General features: G+C 60.5%; 1 protein-coding gene and 1 long non-coding RNA gene across 2 annotated transcripts in view; one reads left to right on the forward strand and one right to left on the reverse strand.

Moving 5' to 3' along the window:
• NOS3 (nitric oxide synthase 3) overlaps window positions 1-17153 on the forward strand; it is a 19153-nt gene continuing 2000 nt past the window's right edge. Inside the window, exons 1-23 of the mRNA XM_006043056.3 lie at window positions 1-218; window positions 1526-1643; window positions 1945-2093; window positions 2352-2514; window positions 3852-3943; window positions 4036-4177; window positions 4779-4918; window positions 5009-5183; window positions 5877-5978; window positions 6467-6661; window positions 6771-6844; window positions 7023-7167; window positions 7421-7525; window positions 10189-10256; window positions 10697-10813; window positions 10933-11107; window positions 13178-13310; window positions 13450-13528; window positions 13746-13933; window positions 15034-15206; window positions 15509-15719; window positions 15829-15916; window positions 16937-17058. Coding sequence (XP_006043118.1) covers window positions 61-218; window positions 1526-1643; window positions 1945-2093; window positions 2352-2514; window positions 3852-3943; window positions 4036-4177; window positions 4779-4918; window positions 5009-5183; window positions 5877-5978; window positions 6467-6661; window positions 6771-6844; window positions 7023-7167; window positions 7421-7525; window positions 10189-10256; window positions 10697-10813; window positions 10933-11107; window positions 13178-13310; window positions 13450-13528; window positions 13746-13933; window positions 15034-15206; window positions 15509-15719; window positions 15829-15916; window positions 16937-17058 — 3112 coding nt within the window. The 5' untranslated portion in view covers window positions 1-60. The remainder of the gene's footprint in view (window positions 219-1525; window positions 1644-1944; window positions 2094-2351; window positions 2515-3851; window positions 3944-4035; window positions 4178-4778; window positions 4919-5008; window positions 5184-5876; window positions 5979-6466; window positions 6662-6770; window positions 6845-7022; window positions 7168-7420; window positions 7526-10188; window positions 10257-10696; window positions 10814-10932; window positions 11108-13177; window positions 13311-13449; window positions 13529-13745; window positions 13934-15033; window positions 15207-15508; window positions 15720-15828; window positions 15917-16936; window positions 17059-17153) is intronic.
• LOC112586633 lies at window positions 8894-12748 on the reverse strand. Its single transcript, XR_003111094.2, has 2 exons — window positions 12548-12748; window positions 8894-9513 (listed from the first exon to the last, which is right to left on the reverse strand). It is a non-coding gene; the product is annotated as an uncharacterized LOC112586633 (long non-coding RNA).

Raw genomic sequence — 17153 nt, forward strand, 5'->3', positions numbered from 1 at the left:
GCTCTGCTGGGAGCCACAGAGCAGACAGAGGCCACCCGCCCGCCCGCCTGCCCCAGCGACATGGGCAACTTGAAGAGTGTGGGCCAGGAGCCCGGGCCCCCCTGCGGCCTGGGGCTGGGGCTGGGCCTCGGGCTATGCGGCAAGCAGGGCCCAGCCTCCCCGGCACCTGAGCCCAGCCGGGCCCCCGCACCCGCCACCCCGCACGCACCAGACCACAGGTGAGGGCCACGGAGGCTGGGGCACAGGTGGCAGGGTTGGGGCACGGCCGTCGAGGCCTGCAGGCTGGGCTGGGGAGGGTTGGAGCCTACTTCCCACTCCAGAGAGCCAGGTGGCAGATGCCAAAGGCTTTCGGTACGGACAGATCACCAAGGAGGCTCAGACCAGAGACCCGAATCGGGGCCAGCAAGCAGCAGGTGAAAGCTGAGGGCAAGGCTGCCAGCGTAGCAGGTGCGAGTGGCCAGGGTTTGAGGGCAGCTCAGCTACCAAGAGCTGTGTGACTCGAAACAACTTACTTCACCTCTCTGAACCTCCGTTTATATCAAATATGGACCGAGCAGTCCTTTACCCCTACGGGGTTGTTCTGAGTTGCTAGTTTACGGCAAGACTTCAAACACACAGCCGTGACGATTTAACGGGAATGGAAGGGAGCAGGGGAGAGATAGGGTGAGGGACTGAGGCCATGGGGGAGAGACTGAGAGCCTTGGGAAGAACTGAGAGCACAGGGCAGCCAGGTCCCCCTTCCCCTCCTGCAGACCCCTCATCCCACTGGCCATCAACCCCAAAACTCAGCCTGCAGCCCCAGCCCCCAGCAGGGCCACCCTGCTCCCACCACCCACCTCCAGAGCAGAGGTCCCTGGGGACAAGGACCAGGTAGGGTGCCAGGCCAGGCAGGTGGCACTGCGGGGAAGGGCTAGGGGCCAGGGGCCCTGAGCACCGGGCGCTCCGAGCCCCGAGGTCCTCCCTTCCTCCTCGAGGCTGGGCCAGCAGCTCTGGGAGGAAGTGATAAGGCCCGTTAGGCTTCCCTTCACACACACACTGCTGCCACTGTCAGGAGGGGCGTGAACTGGAGGGAAATCTGGGCCAGGAGTCCCCACCGGGGCTTCCTCAGGCTCATCCCCCTCCAGGCCAGCAAGGGCTCATGTCAGCCTCCGGGAGGATGTCCAGAGGAGGCCATGGGGACCAGGACCAGCCTTGCACCAGGGCCTCGGGATCCCAACGCCACAGCCCCCGTGGCTCCGGGTCTGGCCAAGCATCCAGGATGGATGTGAGGTGGGCCTGGGTATAGAAGGGGCAATTCAGCCCCTGGACAATCCTGATGTCCTCGGAGCCTCAGATCGCTCATCTGTACCCCCAGGGGAGGCAGGGGGCGATACCACCCGCCTCCTAAGGCCGTAGTGGGTGCTGTGAGGAAAGGTGAGAAAGCATGTGGCAGGCAAGAAACAAGTCACGGGGCTCCTGACGCGGCCAGAGAGGTCTCTGGGACACTCCCTGAGGGTCCCGTGCTTCTCTCTCTCTCGTGACCCAGCCCAGCTCCCAACAGCCCCACGCTGACCCGGCCTCCGGAGGGGCCCAAGTTCCCTCGAGTGAAGAACTGGGAGCTGGGGAGCATCACCTACGACACTCTGTGCGCGCAGTCCCAACAGGTAAGGCCTGGAGCCCTGCCTGTGTCCCAGGTCAGGGTCCACAGGGCTGAGGCCCACCGTCCAGGAGGAACCGGAGGGGCTGAGGGACACGCTGGTGGGGCACTTTGTTCATTCTCAAGCCGCCCTAACCCAGCCCAACCTCCCGGCTGTTCCCAGCTGTTTGCTAAAGTCTTAGCTGGGAGCCACAGCCCCCAGCCCTCCCTGGGGTCCCAGACTCTGCCTCCAGGCCCCAGCCCCATACCCCTCAACCCGCCACCAGCCCTGATCTGGCCCTGACCTTGGCTCTCCTCCACCGACCCAGGACGGGCCCTGCACTCCCAGACGCTGCCTGGGCTCCCTGGTGTTGCCCCGGAAACTGCAGACCCGGCCCTCCCCGGGACCTCCACCCGCTGAGCAGCTGCTGAGCCAGGCCAGGGACTTCATCAACCAGTACTACAGCTCCATCAAGAGGTGAGACCCTCCCCTGAGCCCCTCCTTGTCCTACGGCTCAGGTCCTGCTGAGACCAAGCAGTGGGTGGCACTTGCCTCGAGGCAGCTCCCATTCCCTCCCCCAATCCTGATACTACACGGGGGGGGGGGGGGGGGGGGGGGGGGGGGGGGTCCTGAGCTCAACACCCGCCAACACCGCGCCCCCCTAAAAAACGCTTGCTGAGCCTGGGGGGTCCTCCCCTGCCTACAACTTCCTCCCGCTCCCCTCTTCCTGCCTAGGAGCGGCTCCCAGGCTCACGAAGAGCGGCTTCAGGAGGTGGAGGCCGAGGTGGCATCCACGGGCACCTACCACCTCCGAGAGAGCGAGCTGGTGTTCGGGGCCAAGCAGGCCTGGCGCAACGCACCCCGCTGCGTGGGCCGCATCCAGTGGGGGAAGCTGCAGGTGTGGCCCGCCGGCAGGCACCCAGTGTGGGGGCCAGGGGATGCAGAAGAGAAAAAAGAGGGGTGTGACAAGCTCCCGAAGCTTCCTGGGGCAGGGGGGGTGGTCCCAGTAATGGGGAGACCCCTGCCCATTCCCCCTAGAGACTAGCATCCCGGGAAAGCCCTCAGCCCAGGAGCCAACAGCTGGTTGTTAAGACCCACAGCAGTGCCCTGGCTGGGTGGGGAGAAACAGCCAGATGGGCAGAGGGGGGCACTGTGTAGGTGAGGACAGCTGAGCAGTGATCCCTGGGGCAGGGGTGGAGTGGGGGGGCGGTTGTCAGAGCAACAGAATCTTCCAGAAAAGGCCCTCACTTGTCCATCCCAGCCTCCTCACCCCAAACACTGCTCCTTCCCAGCACACACCCCCCACCCCACCCCACCGGAGCCTCTGGCCCACACCCTCCTCCACACGCCTGCCACATGACTCACAGCCAGCCCGCCCACGTTACTGGGACAGCCTGACCCAAGGGGGAGCTGGGTGCGTGACCTTGGCCTCCTTAGCAGTAACTGGACACCAGAGAATTTGGAAGGAAGCCACGTGCCCTGTAAATCCCAAAGGAGTCCCGAATAAAATCAAAACAGTGCTGTCTGACGCTGTCATGACCCTGGAAGTTGGTCGAAGCTCCGGCTCAACTCTGAATCCATCAGAGATTCTGTATTTGATCCACCCTTGACCCCAGGCCTGCCGCTGTCACCAACACGAGTCCCCTGCTCCCTGAAGCAGGAATCAGACCTCCCAGCCTCTGGGGATTCCACCCCCCAGTTAGGATGACTCCTCCTAGCATCAGAATGCCAGGATGGGCAGGGTCCCCGGAGGCCGCCTACTGCAGCCACCCCCATTCCCATCATCTGTGTGCCCAAGGAGGGTCAGAAGACGGAACGGGCTCACCCGCCTTTGCTTGAGCACCGTGAGAAACGAGGAACTCTCGCCACCCACACCCCAGGTGGCCTCACGGCCACTTGGTGGCCTTTCCCCAGTGATCAGTTTGGCAGTGACTGGGTCCCTCCTCTGTACCAGGGACCAAGTCAGCCTACAGGGATGGGGAGATACTCGCCAGCATAAGGAACAGGCCAGGCTATGCCGGGCGTGTAGGGTGCAGGACAGGAAGGATCGATGTGGGGCCAAAGGGTCAGGGAGGCTGCCCAGAGAAGAAAGAGCCCTAGTTCACAGTTCTCGGCACTGCCAGCCTTCAAGGGCTGCGCCAAGGTCGTCAGTCCCTGCCCCACTTCCCTCCCTTCTCCTGGGGCTGCTGCTCAAGACCCGCACCTCCCTCCTGTCTCCCTGCTGGGATGGCTCAGGTGTTCGATGCCCGGGACTGCAGCTCAGCACAGGAGATGTTCACCTACATCTGCAACCACATCAAGTACGCCACCAACCGCGGCAACCTTCGGTGAGTGCCTCCCTCCCTGTCGGCTCGGGACCCCACCCTGCCCCAGTGCGAGCCGTGGACCCGGGCCCTAACCAGCTCTTGTCCCCTATCAGCTCGGCCATCACAGTGTTCCCACAGCGCGCCCCGGGCCGTGGAGACTTCCGGATCTGGAACAGCCAGCTGGTGCGCTACGCGGGCTACAGACAGCAGGATGGCTCTGTGCGTGGGGACCCAGCCAACGTGGAGATCACAGAGGTGGGCACAGGGAGAGGAGAAGGGGGACCCAGCCAATGAGGAGATCACGGAGGTGGGCACGGGGAGAGGAGAAGGGGGGACCTGCCAACGTGGAGATCACGGAGGAGGGCATGGGGAGAGGAAAAGAGGGGACCCGCCAATGTGGAGACCATGGAGGTGGGCACGGAGAGAGGAGAAGGGGGCACCCGGCCAATGAGGAGATCATGGAGGTGGGCACGAGGAGAGGAGAAGGGGGACCCGGCCAACATGGAGACCCTGGAGGTGGGCATGGGGAGAGGAGAAGGGGGGACCCGCAAATGTGGAGATCACAGAGGTGGGCACAGGGAGAGGAGAAGGGGGACCTGCCAACATGGAGATCACGGAGGTGGGCACAGGGAGAGGAGATGGGGGGACCCACCAACGTGGAGTCCACGGAGGTGGGCACGGGGAGAGAAGGGAAAGCCAGCCAGTGAGGACTCTGGGAGGAGGCAGAAGGGTCCAATGGAAGAGCGGTCAGTGTAGCAGGGGGAGGAGACCTCACTGAGACGAAGGAGGAAGGAGGCCCCTGAGGAGACTGCAAGGCTAGGCCCTTGAGACCCCGCTCCCGCCCCTCTCCCCCCAGCTCTGCATCCAGCACGGCTGGACCCCCGGAAACGGCCGCTTCGACGTGCTGCCCCTGCTGCTCCAGGCCCCAGACGAGGCTCCAGAGCTCTTTGTTCTGCCCCCCGAGCTGGTCCTTGAAGTGCCCCTGGAGCACCCCACGTGAGCACAGAGGGGCTGGGGCAGGTGGAGGCGGGGTGGCCAGGCGGATAAGGCTCTGCAGAGGCTGATCCCACGCCCTGATGTCCCCAGACTGGAGTGGTTCGCAGCCCTGGGCCTGCGCTGGTATGCCCTCCCGGCCGTGTCCAACATGCTGCTGGAAATCGGGGGTCTGGAGTTCTCTGCGGCCCCCTTCAGCGGCTGGTACATGAGCACGGAGATTGGCACACGGAACTTGTGTGACCCTCACCGCTACAATATCCTGGAGGTGAGGACCAGTGTGGCGGTGGTTGGGGGGATGTACCAGACGTCAGCAACAGGGAGAAATCTGAACACGCCAGGTCCAGCCTGCCTCCTGAACTAGAACCGAAGGTCGGGGCAAAGGGGGTGCCCACATGTGAAGATGTAGTTATTTTTCGGGGGATGGGGGCTGGAGCTTTCATCAGTTTCTCAAAGCGCAAGTGTGCATCATGTGTCCCAAGTCGCTCAGTCGTGTCTGATTGTTGTGACCCCGTGGACTGTAGCCCACCAGCCTCCTCTATCCATGGGATTCTCCAGGCAAGAATACTGAAGTGGGTTGCCATGCCCTTCTCCGGGGGATCTTCCTGACCCAGGGAATGAACCCGCATCTCTTACGTCTCCTGCCTTGACAGGCAGGTTCTTTACCACTAGTGCCACCTGGGAAGCTCTCTCAAAGGGTATTTTGACTCAAAGCATGTTAAAACCCATTTTAGAGATGAGAAATCAATGGGGCCGACAAGTCACTGGCGCCAGGGTCCCTTTCTGCCCTGAGGTGCCTTTGCAGGCAGGCACGTGAATCAGCCCCCAGTGAAGCACGTGGGCCTCCGGATGGCCACCCACCCACCCACACTCCCTCCCCTCATGAGTTAGAGACAGAGCTGTTCTCTGCCTACCCTCCCCCACCCCCATCCCAACCGATGCCGGGCACCCCTGCCCCCAGGATGTGGCCGTCTGCATGGACCTCGACACGCGGACCACCTCGTCCCTGTGGAAGGACAAGGCGGCCGTGGAGATCAACCTGGCTGTGCTGCACAGCTTTCAGGTACACGGGCCCCGACGGGCCAAGAGCGGGGCTGGAAGAGAGGGAGGCACTTAGACGGTGGGCTCTGAGCACCTAGGCCGGTGGTCCCAGTACAGGAACCCAGCCGATTGGCGCATGCCCGGTAATTGTAGTCCCCGGGGGCCTTCCAGGCTTTGCGCACTTTAGGGGACCCACTGGATTCTGCAAACTCTAATTCTAGGATCAAGTATTATAATTTGAGGAAACTAGGGTTTGCCGAGGACTTCCGCGGGGTCTCGAGAGCTTCAGCTATCTTGATGTGTGGGCTGGGGACAAGGTGGGCACACAGACGTGGGAGCTCAGAGCTGCTGCTTCTGCCGCTGACTTGGTAGCAGGACCACGTGTGCCCCAGGCAGGGGTGACGCTGGCTCCGGGAAGGCCGTGCATGTTCGGTTTGGGGTAAGTGGCCGAAGTGCGGGTCTGTGGGCAGGGCCTCAGCCTGGCCCCACCCCTTCCCTCCCTCTCCCCAGCTCGCCAAGGTGACCATCGTGGACCACCACGCCGCCACAGTGTCCTTCATGAAGCACCTGGACAACGAGCAGAAGGCCAGGGGGGGCTGCCCCGCCGACTGGGCCTGGATCGTGCCCCCCATCTCGGGCAGCCTCACGCCCGTCTTCCACCAGGAGATGGTCAACTACATCCTGTCCCCTGCCTTCCGCTACCAGGTACCCACCCCACCCCCCACGGGCTCCTGCCCACTCCACCAGGGGCCTCCAACCTCCCTTTCTTCTCTCCTCTCCCCCCTCACTCCCGCCCCTCTTCATCCCCCTACAGCCAGACCCCTGGAAGGGGAGCGCAACCAAGGGTGCCGGCATCACCAGAAAGAAGACCTTTAAGGAAGTGGCCAAGTAGGTGCCTCCCCCTGCCGGGTGGGGAGCTGCCCTTCCCCCACACCCCAGGGGTCCACCCCACCCCCATCGGTGGTCTGGGCACACCACCCCTGCAAACCCACCAAGACCCTGCTTGTATGGGGAGGTCCCTGGCTCTGTGCGCCTGGGACCCCCTTCATCCTCCCCTCGCCCACAGCGCGGTGAAGATCTCTGCCTCACTCATGGGCACCCTGATGGCCAAGCGAGTGAAAGCAACCATCCTGTACGCCTCTGAGACCGGCCGGGCCCAGAGTTATGCTCAGCAGCTGGGGAGGCTCTTCCGGAAGGCCTTCGATCCCCGGGTAGGGCTGGGCCCAGCGGGCAAGGGTCTGAAAAGAAGTGGTGGTGGTGGTGGTGGGGTGTCCTGGCCCTATCCTCATTCACACGCTGAAGGACGGGAGAGGGTCACAGTCAGGGCCCACGAGGAGTCCGGGACCCTCAGGGACTCAGGGATCAGGTGAGGGCCTGAGTCTTGCCCTGCCAGGAGGACTAGAGTGAAACAGACCAGCGCAGCAGGCCTGGGTCCCCAGGACTCCATCTTCTCCCTGCCTGCAGGTCCTGTGCATGGATGAGTATGACGTGGTGTCCCTGGAGCACGAGGCGCTGGTGCTGGTGGTGACCAGCACCTTTGGGAATGGCGATCCCCCGGAGAATGGAGAGGTGAGGCCTGCCAGGGAAGGGGGCACCTGGCAATAAGGGAGACTCAAAACTGAGCGCGGCTGGGCAGCACCCTGAGTCCGAGTCCCTTCCACTATCAGAGCAAGCGTTTCACACTTGGGAGGCACTTCCTGACTGGTCAGGCATTGACAGATGGGAAAGGCGGCAGCTAAAGTGAGATCTCAGCTTTTTGTCTTTTCTTCCTTTCTTAACAAAAGAAAAGACCACTGCTCGGATGCTAACAGAAATTAGGTAACCTCACTTTCTGAACGGATCTTGAAAGAAACCAACTGGAGTAGAGTCCCACGGGCAGGATTACTGACTGTTAGCCCTCGCCTTCCCTGCTTCCCGGTCACGGCAGCCCCCAGCTGCATTCCTTTCTGGAGCTCTTGTCCGCTCCTGCTTTTAGACGTCTTCCCACTTATATCTCAAGTCCCCTAGAGCAGGACGCCCAGAGGGCTTCTCCCCCACCACACTGCCCGTTCGGTCCTGCATCCGACCTCCCTGCTAAAGAAAAACACACTCACCAGCTGTTTCTAGAGAGAGTCATGTTTGCATCCGTGGGACCCACGATCCTATCGAGACAGAGAACATTACCAGCACTTAGAAAGGCCCCTAGTCAACTCCCCGAGTCAATCCGCTTCCCAGTCTCCCCACCAAAGGCGACCCCCGTCCTGATTCCTGTCGCCTGCGTTAGAAGGTCACGGAAAGGGGGCACGTGGTGTCTAGCTTCTTTCACCCACCCCACTTTGGAGGCTTATCTCGCTGCTGGATGATTCAGTGGTTCATTCCTGTCCACCTCGGGGGCGTGAACAGTTTATTTCTCTGCTCCCCTGCTGACGGACACCTGGGCTGTTTTCCAGCGCTTGGTATTGCGGATAAAGCTGTTATGAACAGTTTTGTATGAGGCTTTTGTGGCCTTATGTTTTCATTTATCTTGGATAAACACCTAGGAGTGGAACTGTTGGGGCACTGAGTAGACCTATGTCTAACTTTGAAACTGCCCAATGGCCAAACCAATTTGAACTGCACCCTTAAATTCCGTGCAGTTCAATGTATGTACATTTTTACCTCAAATTCTTTTTTTAATGGAGGAAACCTAGGAATTTGCCCCACAGAAAATGGCATATATTTACTAACGACATGAACAAGAATATTAATAGCAGCACTCCTCATGGTATCCCCTCACTGGAAACAATTCAAATGACTCTCAGTCATAGATGGGAAAAATACATCGTGGTCTATTCGAACGCGATGCAGCAACGAGGGTGAACAAATTACAACCACACACAACGAAACAGATGATCTCAAACATCACGTACGAGTGGGAAAGAAGCCAGACACGAAGAATCAGACCATCAGACTCACTTTGTACCAAGTTTAGAAACAGGGAGGACACATCTCTGGTGTTTTAATCAGGAGAGCGGGTGGGGTGATCCCAGGGCGGGAGGTGGGGACCTGGGGTCGGGTCACCCGAAGGTGACTTCTAGGACGCTGGTGAGGTTTCTTGATGGGATGTTGACTACACAGGTAGGTTCAGTTTGTGAAAAGCTATAAAGCTGGGCATTTTATAACATGGGTGCTTTTCTGTGGATACATTATACTTCAAGATAATGTTCAGAAAATAAAATTAAAGTAGCACATGTTAATTGTGGAGACCTTGTAGACCCACCACCTAAATGCATCTGCAGCGAATCCCGGGATGTTATGGCCTTGCCGCAGTTTGTTTTTTCCTGTGCAAAGGTTGGCATGTGTAGTTCTAAGCTGTTTCCGTGGCAGCACGTGATAACGGCTTAGCTTTCTAGAAGGTGTTAGCGCCGCTAGTGATCAGGACAATGCAGGGAGACTGAGAGATGTTTTCCACCTATCAAATTGGCTGAAACATTACAGAGTGGTCACCTCCAGCGTGGACAGGATCATGGAGGACAATCTGATGACCCATCGAGTTTTCAAATCCTGGCTCAGAAAGTCCACATCCAAGGACTACCCTCCTGAAATATGCAGAGGAGGAAGCAGGCACATATGAGTGTTTGAGCATTGTTTGTAGACCATCCAGATGTCCCTGTCAGAGGGAGATCTCATACATAACGGTACCTACAAATGATGGGATGCTGGGTCGTCATTTAAAAGACTGAGGTCAGTGTTGGTGTGTGGACATGAAGGACACCCATGATAGGTTATTGGCAAAAAGCAGGTAAGCATAATATGGTCCCATTTTCACTTAAAAGGAAAACTAGGGACTTCCCTGGCAATCCAGTGGTTAGGACACGGTGCCTTCACCTTGGGGGACCCTAGGTTCAACCCCTGGTTGAGGAATTAAGATCCCGCAAACTGCGTGGCATGGCCAAATAAATAAATAAACTATAAATATAGACATATATTAAGCACAATGAAAAGGGGGCTAGAAAGTGTAACAGCTGTCCGTGGTACACCTGCTCTGACGGATGAGACTGGAGGGAAGGGAAGGGTAGGGTTTCTATTTTATTACTTGACATGCTTCTGTAATGTTTTCCAAAAGCCCATACCTCTTTTTGTTTTTGTTCAAAATAAGTTAAAAGTTAAAATCATAACTAATGGTAACAGGGACCGCTCCAGTGTAGTATGAGCATCTGTACAGTCTGAAATAAAACAAAACTAATCATGATGCTAACACTTGCCCTCACCAGAGTTTTGCAGCTGCCCTGATGGAGATGTCGGGGCCCTACAACAGCTCCCCGCGGCCAGAACAGCACAAGTGAGCAGGAGCGGGGGCAGGGGCGGAGTAGGGGGGTGGCGGAAGGGAGGAGGAGTGGGGGAAGGGGGAGGAAGGGAGGCATTTGGAGACACAAAAGGAAAGAGGGCTCTGGGCTGCAAGTCAGCCTCCCAACAAGCTGGAGGAAGCTGAGCGCAGGCCTGAGCCCCCCCACCTCGCCGCAGCCTCAGGACACCCTCTTGCTTGTGATGCACCCACTTTCAGTCCTGGGACTCTGAGGGGCCAGTCTCCTGCAGAGAGAGGAGGGGAGGCGTGGCCTAGGGCTCAGGGACCCCTGGACACGGACCCTTAGCCACGAAACCAAGCCGCCCCCCACCCAGCACCACGGAGGCAGAGCCCCTGAAGCTGCTGCCCCCCGCGCAGTGTTCAGGCCCTGATGAGTCTCCTCCCCTGTGACACCCTTGTCCCCTCATCTCCTGCAGGAGTTACAAGATCCGCTTCAACAGCGTCTCCTGCTCAGACCCACTGGTGTCCTCCTGGCGGCGGAAGAGAAAGGAGTCCAGCAACACAGATAGCGCAGGGGCCCTGGGGACCCTCAGGTCCGGGGGGCCTCGGCGAGGGGGGCTCTGCTGGTTGCGGGGGAGTGGGGGGTGGCGAGCTGCCTGGGCACCAGGGGCAAGGACGAGGGGGCCTGCCCTGACGGCTCCCGGTACCCCAGGTTCTGTGTGTTCGGACTGGGCTCCCGGGCGTACCCCCACTTCTGCGCCTTCGCGCGAGCGGTGGACACCCGGCTGGAAGAGCTGGGAGGGGAGCGGCTGCTGCAGCTGGGCCAGGGCGACGAGCTCTGCGGCCAGGAGGAGGCCTTCCGTGGCTGGGCAAAGGCGGCCTTCCAGGTGAGCTCCCCCACTCCCGCCACCCCTCCAACTCCAATGCTGACTCCTTCCATCCGCCCCCAGACCTGCCACACGGAGGAGGCTGGGGCCTCACCGATGCCCTGACTCTTTGGGTTCTCCGGCCCCTTCCGGCTTCTACAAAATCCACCCTTATATTTCGCCCCACTGCACAGCCAGATCTTCTGGCTGAGTCCTGAGTAGTAGTGATGGATGACATGGCCCCGACGGTGCCGGAAGCAGCAGCCAGGGCCCCAGCAGGCAGGCGGCTGCCTTGGGCAGGCACAGAGGCACAGGTCGCTCCCTCTCCTGGCTGGGTGCAGGGGAGAGGGTGCAGGGCAGGATGAAGGGAAAAGGGAAGACAGAAGCAAGGGCTGAAGCTGCGAAACTACAGGAAGTCAGGGGCCAGACAGGCTTGGGGTGGTGCCTGGGCCGGAGCGGGTTCCTGGGCTAGAGGAGAACAAGGTGGGACTTTCTCAGCCTGGGCTTCCTCCAGAGCAGCCCTGCCTGGTCTGGGAACCACTCCTGGAGCTGGTGGGGGAGGGGGGGGTGGTCCTTCTCCCAGTCCTGACACGGCTCAGGACACTCACTGCTGGCCCCGCCAGGGTTCCCAAGGTTGAGCTCAGCAGGCCTGGACTGATGGCCGAGGAGGAGGGCTCCCCAGGAGGAGGGGTGGGGAGGGCCAGCCAGCACAGATGGAGGCTTTGCTGGGGAGGAGAGTGTTAGTCGCTCAGTTGTGTCTGACTCTTTGCAACCCCATGGACTGGAGCCCGCCAGGCTCCTCTCTCCATGGGATTTCCCAGGCAAGAATTCAAGAGTGGTTAGCCATTCCCTTCTCCAGGGGATCTTCCTGACCTGGGGATGGAACCCGGGTCTCCTGCATTGCAGGCAGATTCTTTACCATCTGAGCCACCAGGAAAGCCCTCGCTGGGGAGGAGAAGAGGGAATGGAAAACAGGAGTAAAGAATCCAGACAAAGGGAAGCGACAGGAAGCTGGGAACACGAGGAGAGAAGGGGGGAGCAGGCATGAGGCTGGCGGACAGAGCTTAGAAACACAGGGCTGACGGGAGGGGCATCCAGACAGAAGCAGGAAGGCTCTGAGCTGACCAGGGTGGGAGCAGAGGAGGGTAGGAAGGAAGGGAGGGGGCCAAGGAAGGAAGGAAGAGATATAAGACATTACACACACAAAAGAAAGATTAACAGGACTGGCGATACGGGTGGGAGGAGAGGCGGCAGCCAATCCTGGATGAGCCGTAGGTTTCACGCTAAGGGACAGGCTAAGTGGTTTGCCAGGCTTGCGCCTGAGCAGAAACAAATAGGATACACACCCTCCCAGGGGTCCTGCCCCAGGCGCCGCCCCCCTGCAGCCCCTGGTGTGCAGTGCAGACCAGCCAGAGACCCCTCCCATTCTGCGCCCACTCCAGGAGCACTTAAGGGCTTTACCTAAGCTTCTCATTTCATCTGCAGCAGATTCTAAGGAGCTGTGTAAAGACTGGGAAACGGAGGCTTGCAAGCTGTTAGTCTAGGAATCCCTGGGCTTCCCCGGTGGCTCAGACGGTAAAGCGGCTGCCTACAAAGTGGGAGACCTGGGTTCAATCCCTGGGTCAGGAAGATCCCCTGGAGAAGGAAATGGCAACCCACTCCAGTATCCTTGCCTGGAAAACCCAATGGCGGGAGGAGCCTGGGAGGAGCCTGGTAGGCTCCAGTCCATGGGGTTGCAGAGGGTCAGACACGACTGAGCAACTTCACTGTCTTTCACTTTCAGTCTAGGAATCAGACCGTGACTTCAGGTCTGAACACACAGACGCCCTCGCTGAGGGCTACCTACTGTGTGCAAGGAGTTCTGTGCCTCTTGCAACACGAGATTAACACTCACCAGGTTAACTACTGAGTGGGTGTGACACAAATATGTGCAAAAGAGTAGCCAGCACAGCGGCACCAAGTGGGCTGAAGGACAAGGTGCTCTCAGCCTCTGTTTCGGGGAGGTGGCAAGGATCCAACAGGCCCTTCATCAGCCCCTCTGAGCTCCCTGCTGCTCGGGCCGGTCCTCAACACTCACCTCCTCACCCCCAGGCCTCCTGCGAGACATTCTGTGTTGGGGAGGAGGCCAAGGCTGCCGCCCAGGACATCTTCAGCCCCAAAAGGAGCTGGAAACGCCAGAGGTACCGGCTGAGCGCCCAGGCCGAGGGCCTCCAGCTGCTGCCAGGTGGGGCCCGACGTCACCCCAACCCTGCTGGCCCTCTGGACTTTGGGGGGCCCGGGACCCACTGACTCGGGGGCCAGACCTGAGTCCCTGGCTTGGGTTCAGTCTCATCTGCTCCCCTCCCCACCCCCTCGCCCCTCAGGCCTGATCCACGTGCACAGACGGAAGATGTTTCAGGCCACAGTCCTCTCGGTGGAAAACCTGCAAAGCAGCAAGTCCACGTGAGGAGGGCCACTCCCCACCCCCACTAGCCCATCCCTGCTTCCCCAGACCCCAGCACCACCCACCCCCGCTTCCCCAGACCCCAGCACCCCCCACCCCCACCCACCCACCCCCGCTTCCCCAGACCCCAGCACCCCCCACCCCCACTTCCCCAGACCCCAGCACCCCCCTCCTCGCCCCCAGCCCTCCTGTAACTTCCCCCTCTCCTCACCCCAGCCGGGCCACCATCCTCGTGCGCCTGGACACTGCAGGCCAGGAGGGGCTGCAGTACCAGCCGGGGGACCACATAGGCATCTGCCCGCCCAACCGGCCGGGCCTGGTGGAGGCGCTGCTGAGCCGCGTGGAGGACCCGCCACCGCCCACCGAGTCTGTGGCTGTGGAGCAGCTGGAGAAAGGCAGCCCAGGTGAGGGGCCGTCTAGGGAGCGGGGGGTGGGGGCCAGTGAGGGCCGCTCCATCCCTCTGGCCCCAGGGTCCCCTCAGGGTCAGGACCCCATGGAAGGCTGCTGTGGCCCCCACTCGCAGCCACTGTGCTACCTCCATGGATTGAAGCTCCTTTCTCAGAACCCACCCCCAGAGCCCCCACAAAAGGCCACCCCTCCCTCTGGGCCCGTCCCCATCCCCAGCCGTCTAGCCTGCTCTGCAGCTGGCACCAGGTCTGCCTTCTGCTGCCCCCGGGCCTGGAGTTACAATAAGATGAGTGGGGGAGTGGCAGGGGCCCAGACCAACCCAATCCAGCAGGGGCCCTCAAACACACAAACACACACACACACAACCAGACCAACCCAATCCAGCAGGGCCCTCGAACACACACACACACTCACACACACACACACACACACACGCACACAACCAGACCAACCCAATCCAGCAGGGGCCCTCGAACACACACACACACACACAACCAGACCAACCCAATCCAGCAGGGCCCTCGAACACACACACACACGCACACACGCACGCACACAACCAGACCAACCCAATCCAGCAGGGGCCCTCGAATACGCACACATGCACGCACACATGCACGCACACAACCAGACCAACCCAATCCAGCAGGGCCCTCGAACACACACACACACGCACACACGCACGCACACAACCAGACCAACCCAATCCAGCAGGGGCCCTCGAATACGCACACATGCACGCACACATGCACGCACACAACCAGACCAACCCAATCCAGCAGGGCCCTCGAATACACACACACACACGCACACACGCACGCACACAACCAGACCAACCCAATCCAGCAGGGACACACACACACACAGAGGCAAGCATACAACCAGACCAACCCAATCCAGCAGGGCCCTCGAATACATACACAAGGACTACCCAGACAGGCCCACCACCACTGTCCAAGGGCCAGCCGTCCAATGACACCATAAAGTGTGGTCAGTCCCCACGTCCTCCCCAGAGAAGCAGCCGTCACCCCGGACAAGGCGGGCCCACCGTGGCCCCCATCCTCTGAATGTCTCTTTGTGCCCCCCACACCCCCAGGCGGCCCTCCTCCCAGCTGGGTGCGGGACCCACGGCTGCCCCCGTGCACACTGCGCCAGGCTCTCACCTTCTTCCTGGACATCACCTCCCCGCCCAGCCCCCGGCTTCTCCGACTGCTCAGCACCCTGGCCGAAGAACCCAGCGAGCAGCAGGAGCTCGAGACCCTCAGTCAGGTCGGGAGCCCCCCACCCCCACCCCAACCCCTGCCCACAGTGGGGCAGCAGGGACCCGTGAGACAGGATGAGCTGCGGGGAGGGGGACTTCCAGCGAAAGTCTGCCCCCCAACTCTGGAGTTCCTATTCATCTCTGAATTCTCTGGCCTTAAAGAGGCATGCGGAAGGTGCTGGAGAAATGTTTGTGGCCCCAACTGAGGAGCAAGAAGCCCCCCTACCAGGAGGCTCAGCTCAGGAGGGGTCAGGAAGGGAGGTCGACAGGAGGCAGGTGCCAAGCTCACTGCCACCCCCCACCCCGCCAGGACCCCCGGCGCTATGAGGAGTGGAAGTGGTTCCGCTGCCCCACGCTGCTGGAGGTGCTGGAGCAGTTCCCGTCCGTGGCGCTGCCTGCCCCGCTGCTCCTCACCCAGCTGCCCCTGCTGCAGCCCCGGTACTATTCCGTCAGCTCGGCCCCCAATGCCCACCCCGGAGAGGTCCACCTCACAGTGGCCGTGCTGGCGTACAGGACCCAAGGTAAGGCAGGGGAGGGGGCCGGGGCCGGGACCCCACAGTGACCCTCAGGGCGGGGTGGGGTGCTGTGGGTCCCTCACCTGTGGCCCTCTCCCTCCTCCCCACCCCCTAGATGGGCTGGGCCCCCTACACTACGGGGTCTGCTCCACATGGCTGAGCCAGCTCAAGACTGGAGACCCCGTGCCCTGCTTCATCAGGGGGTGAGTGAGCACTGCGGGAGGGCGGGGGGAGCAGTGGGCGCCCGGGAGGGCACGGGGAAGAGGAGGGCGTCTGTCCAAGCTGGGATGGACAGAGCGCCACGTGGATGGCTGAGGACAGATGGACAGGCCGGCTGCACAGGGGGGAGGGGAGAAGCCTTGGTAGAGCCTGTGAGTGAGAGCAGGCAGGCCCCGCCTAACCCAACCAGGAAGGGGCATCCCATTAAGCCACTCACTTCACAACTCTGGCTTAGCTTTGGGCCTCTCACTGATTCGGACTTCAGGTCCTACCTTGAAGCTGCAGCTCCCAGGAACGGGCTGGGATCCCACCCCAGCAGGCCGTCCCTTTTAGAAGGTGTACCGTGTCCCTCCCTACATCCCTGGGGTCCCTCGGATGTTGGCAGGCAGGCACCTGGGAACTGTGCTCCACCCGCCTTTAGTCCAGGGAGAACTAGTTAGCTCACCATAATGTCACTAAGGACTCAAGGGAAAGGGAAGGATCTCAGGACACCGTTCCCTCCCTGCTGTGTCCAGAAGTCTTGCCCCATCCAGCACCCAGGAGCTGGAGGCCTAAGGTGGCACAAGCAAGAGTTCCCAGGATGCACCAGCCAGGCCCAGTGACCCGAACCCATCCAGCAGGCCAAATTACAAATAAACTGCCCATCTAGTGAACACAAACCAAATGCCGATATTGAGGCTGTGGTTTCAAATATACTCTGTGAACCCATTATGAACCAAAAGGCTGTCTGCCCTTCCCTTCCCCATGCTTTCTATATCTCCTAAACTGAGACATCAAAACGTTCTTCAGTTCAAACTTGAGCTTTACTTCCTTTGACGCAACCTCCAGAAACTACAGGTCCAGAGAGTCTCTGCCAATATGGAAAGTTCTTTTACTAAACACACCATGCTCACTATAAGCTAGATGCAAACAGGTTAAGTTCTCCTCTCTCCACCCTGCCGAGGTTGGTAAGAGTTGGGGGTCTGGGGGGACAAAGAGGGCCTGACGAAGGGTGTCTTGGCCAGGGCTCCCTCCTTCCGGCTGCCGCCTGACCCCTACGTGCCCTGCATCCTCGTGGGCCCTGGCACTGGCATCGCCCCCTTCCGGGGATTTTGGCAGGAGAGGCTACATGACATTGAGAGCAAAGGTGAGGCTGGGGCCCAAGGGAATGACCGGAAGGCAGGAGGGAGTCACACAATTTAGGGGGACCAAGGGGCAGGGCGCTGAAAGGCAGGAAACAGG

The sequence above is a fragment of the Bubalus bubalis genome, chromosome 8, assembly GCF_019923935.1.
Source record: "Bubalus bubalis isolate 160015118507 breed Murrah chromosome 8, NDDB_SH_1, whole genome shotgun sequence".
NCBI lineage: Eukaryota > Metazoa > Chordata > Mammalia > Artiodactyla > Bovidae > Bubalus > Bubalus bubalis.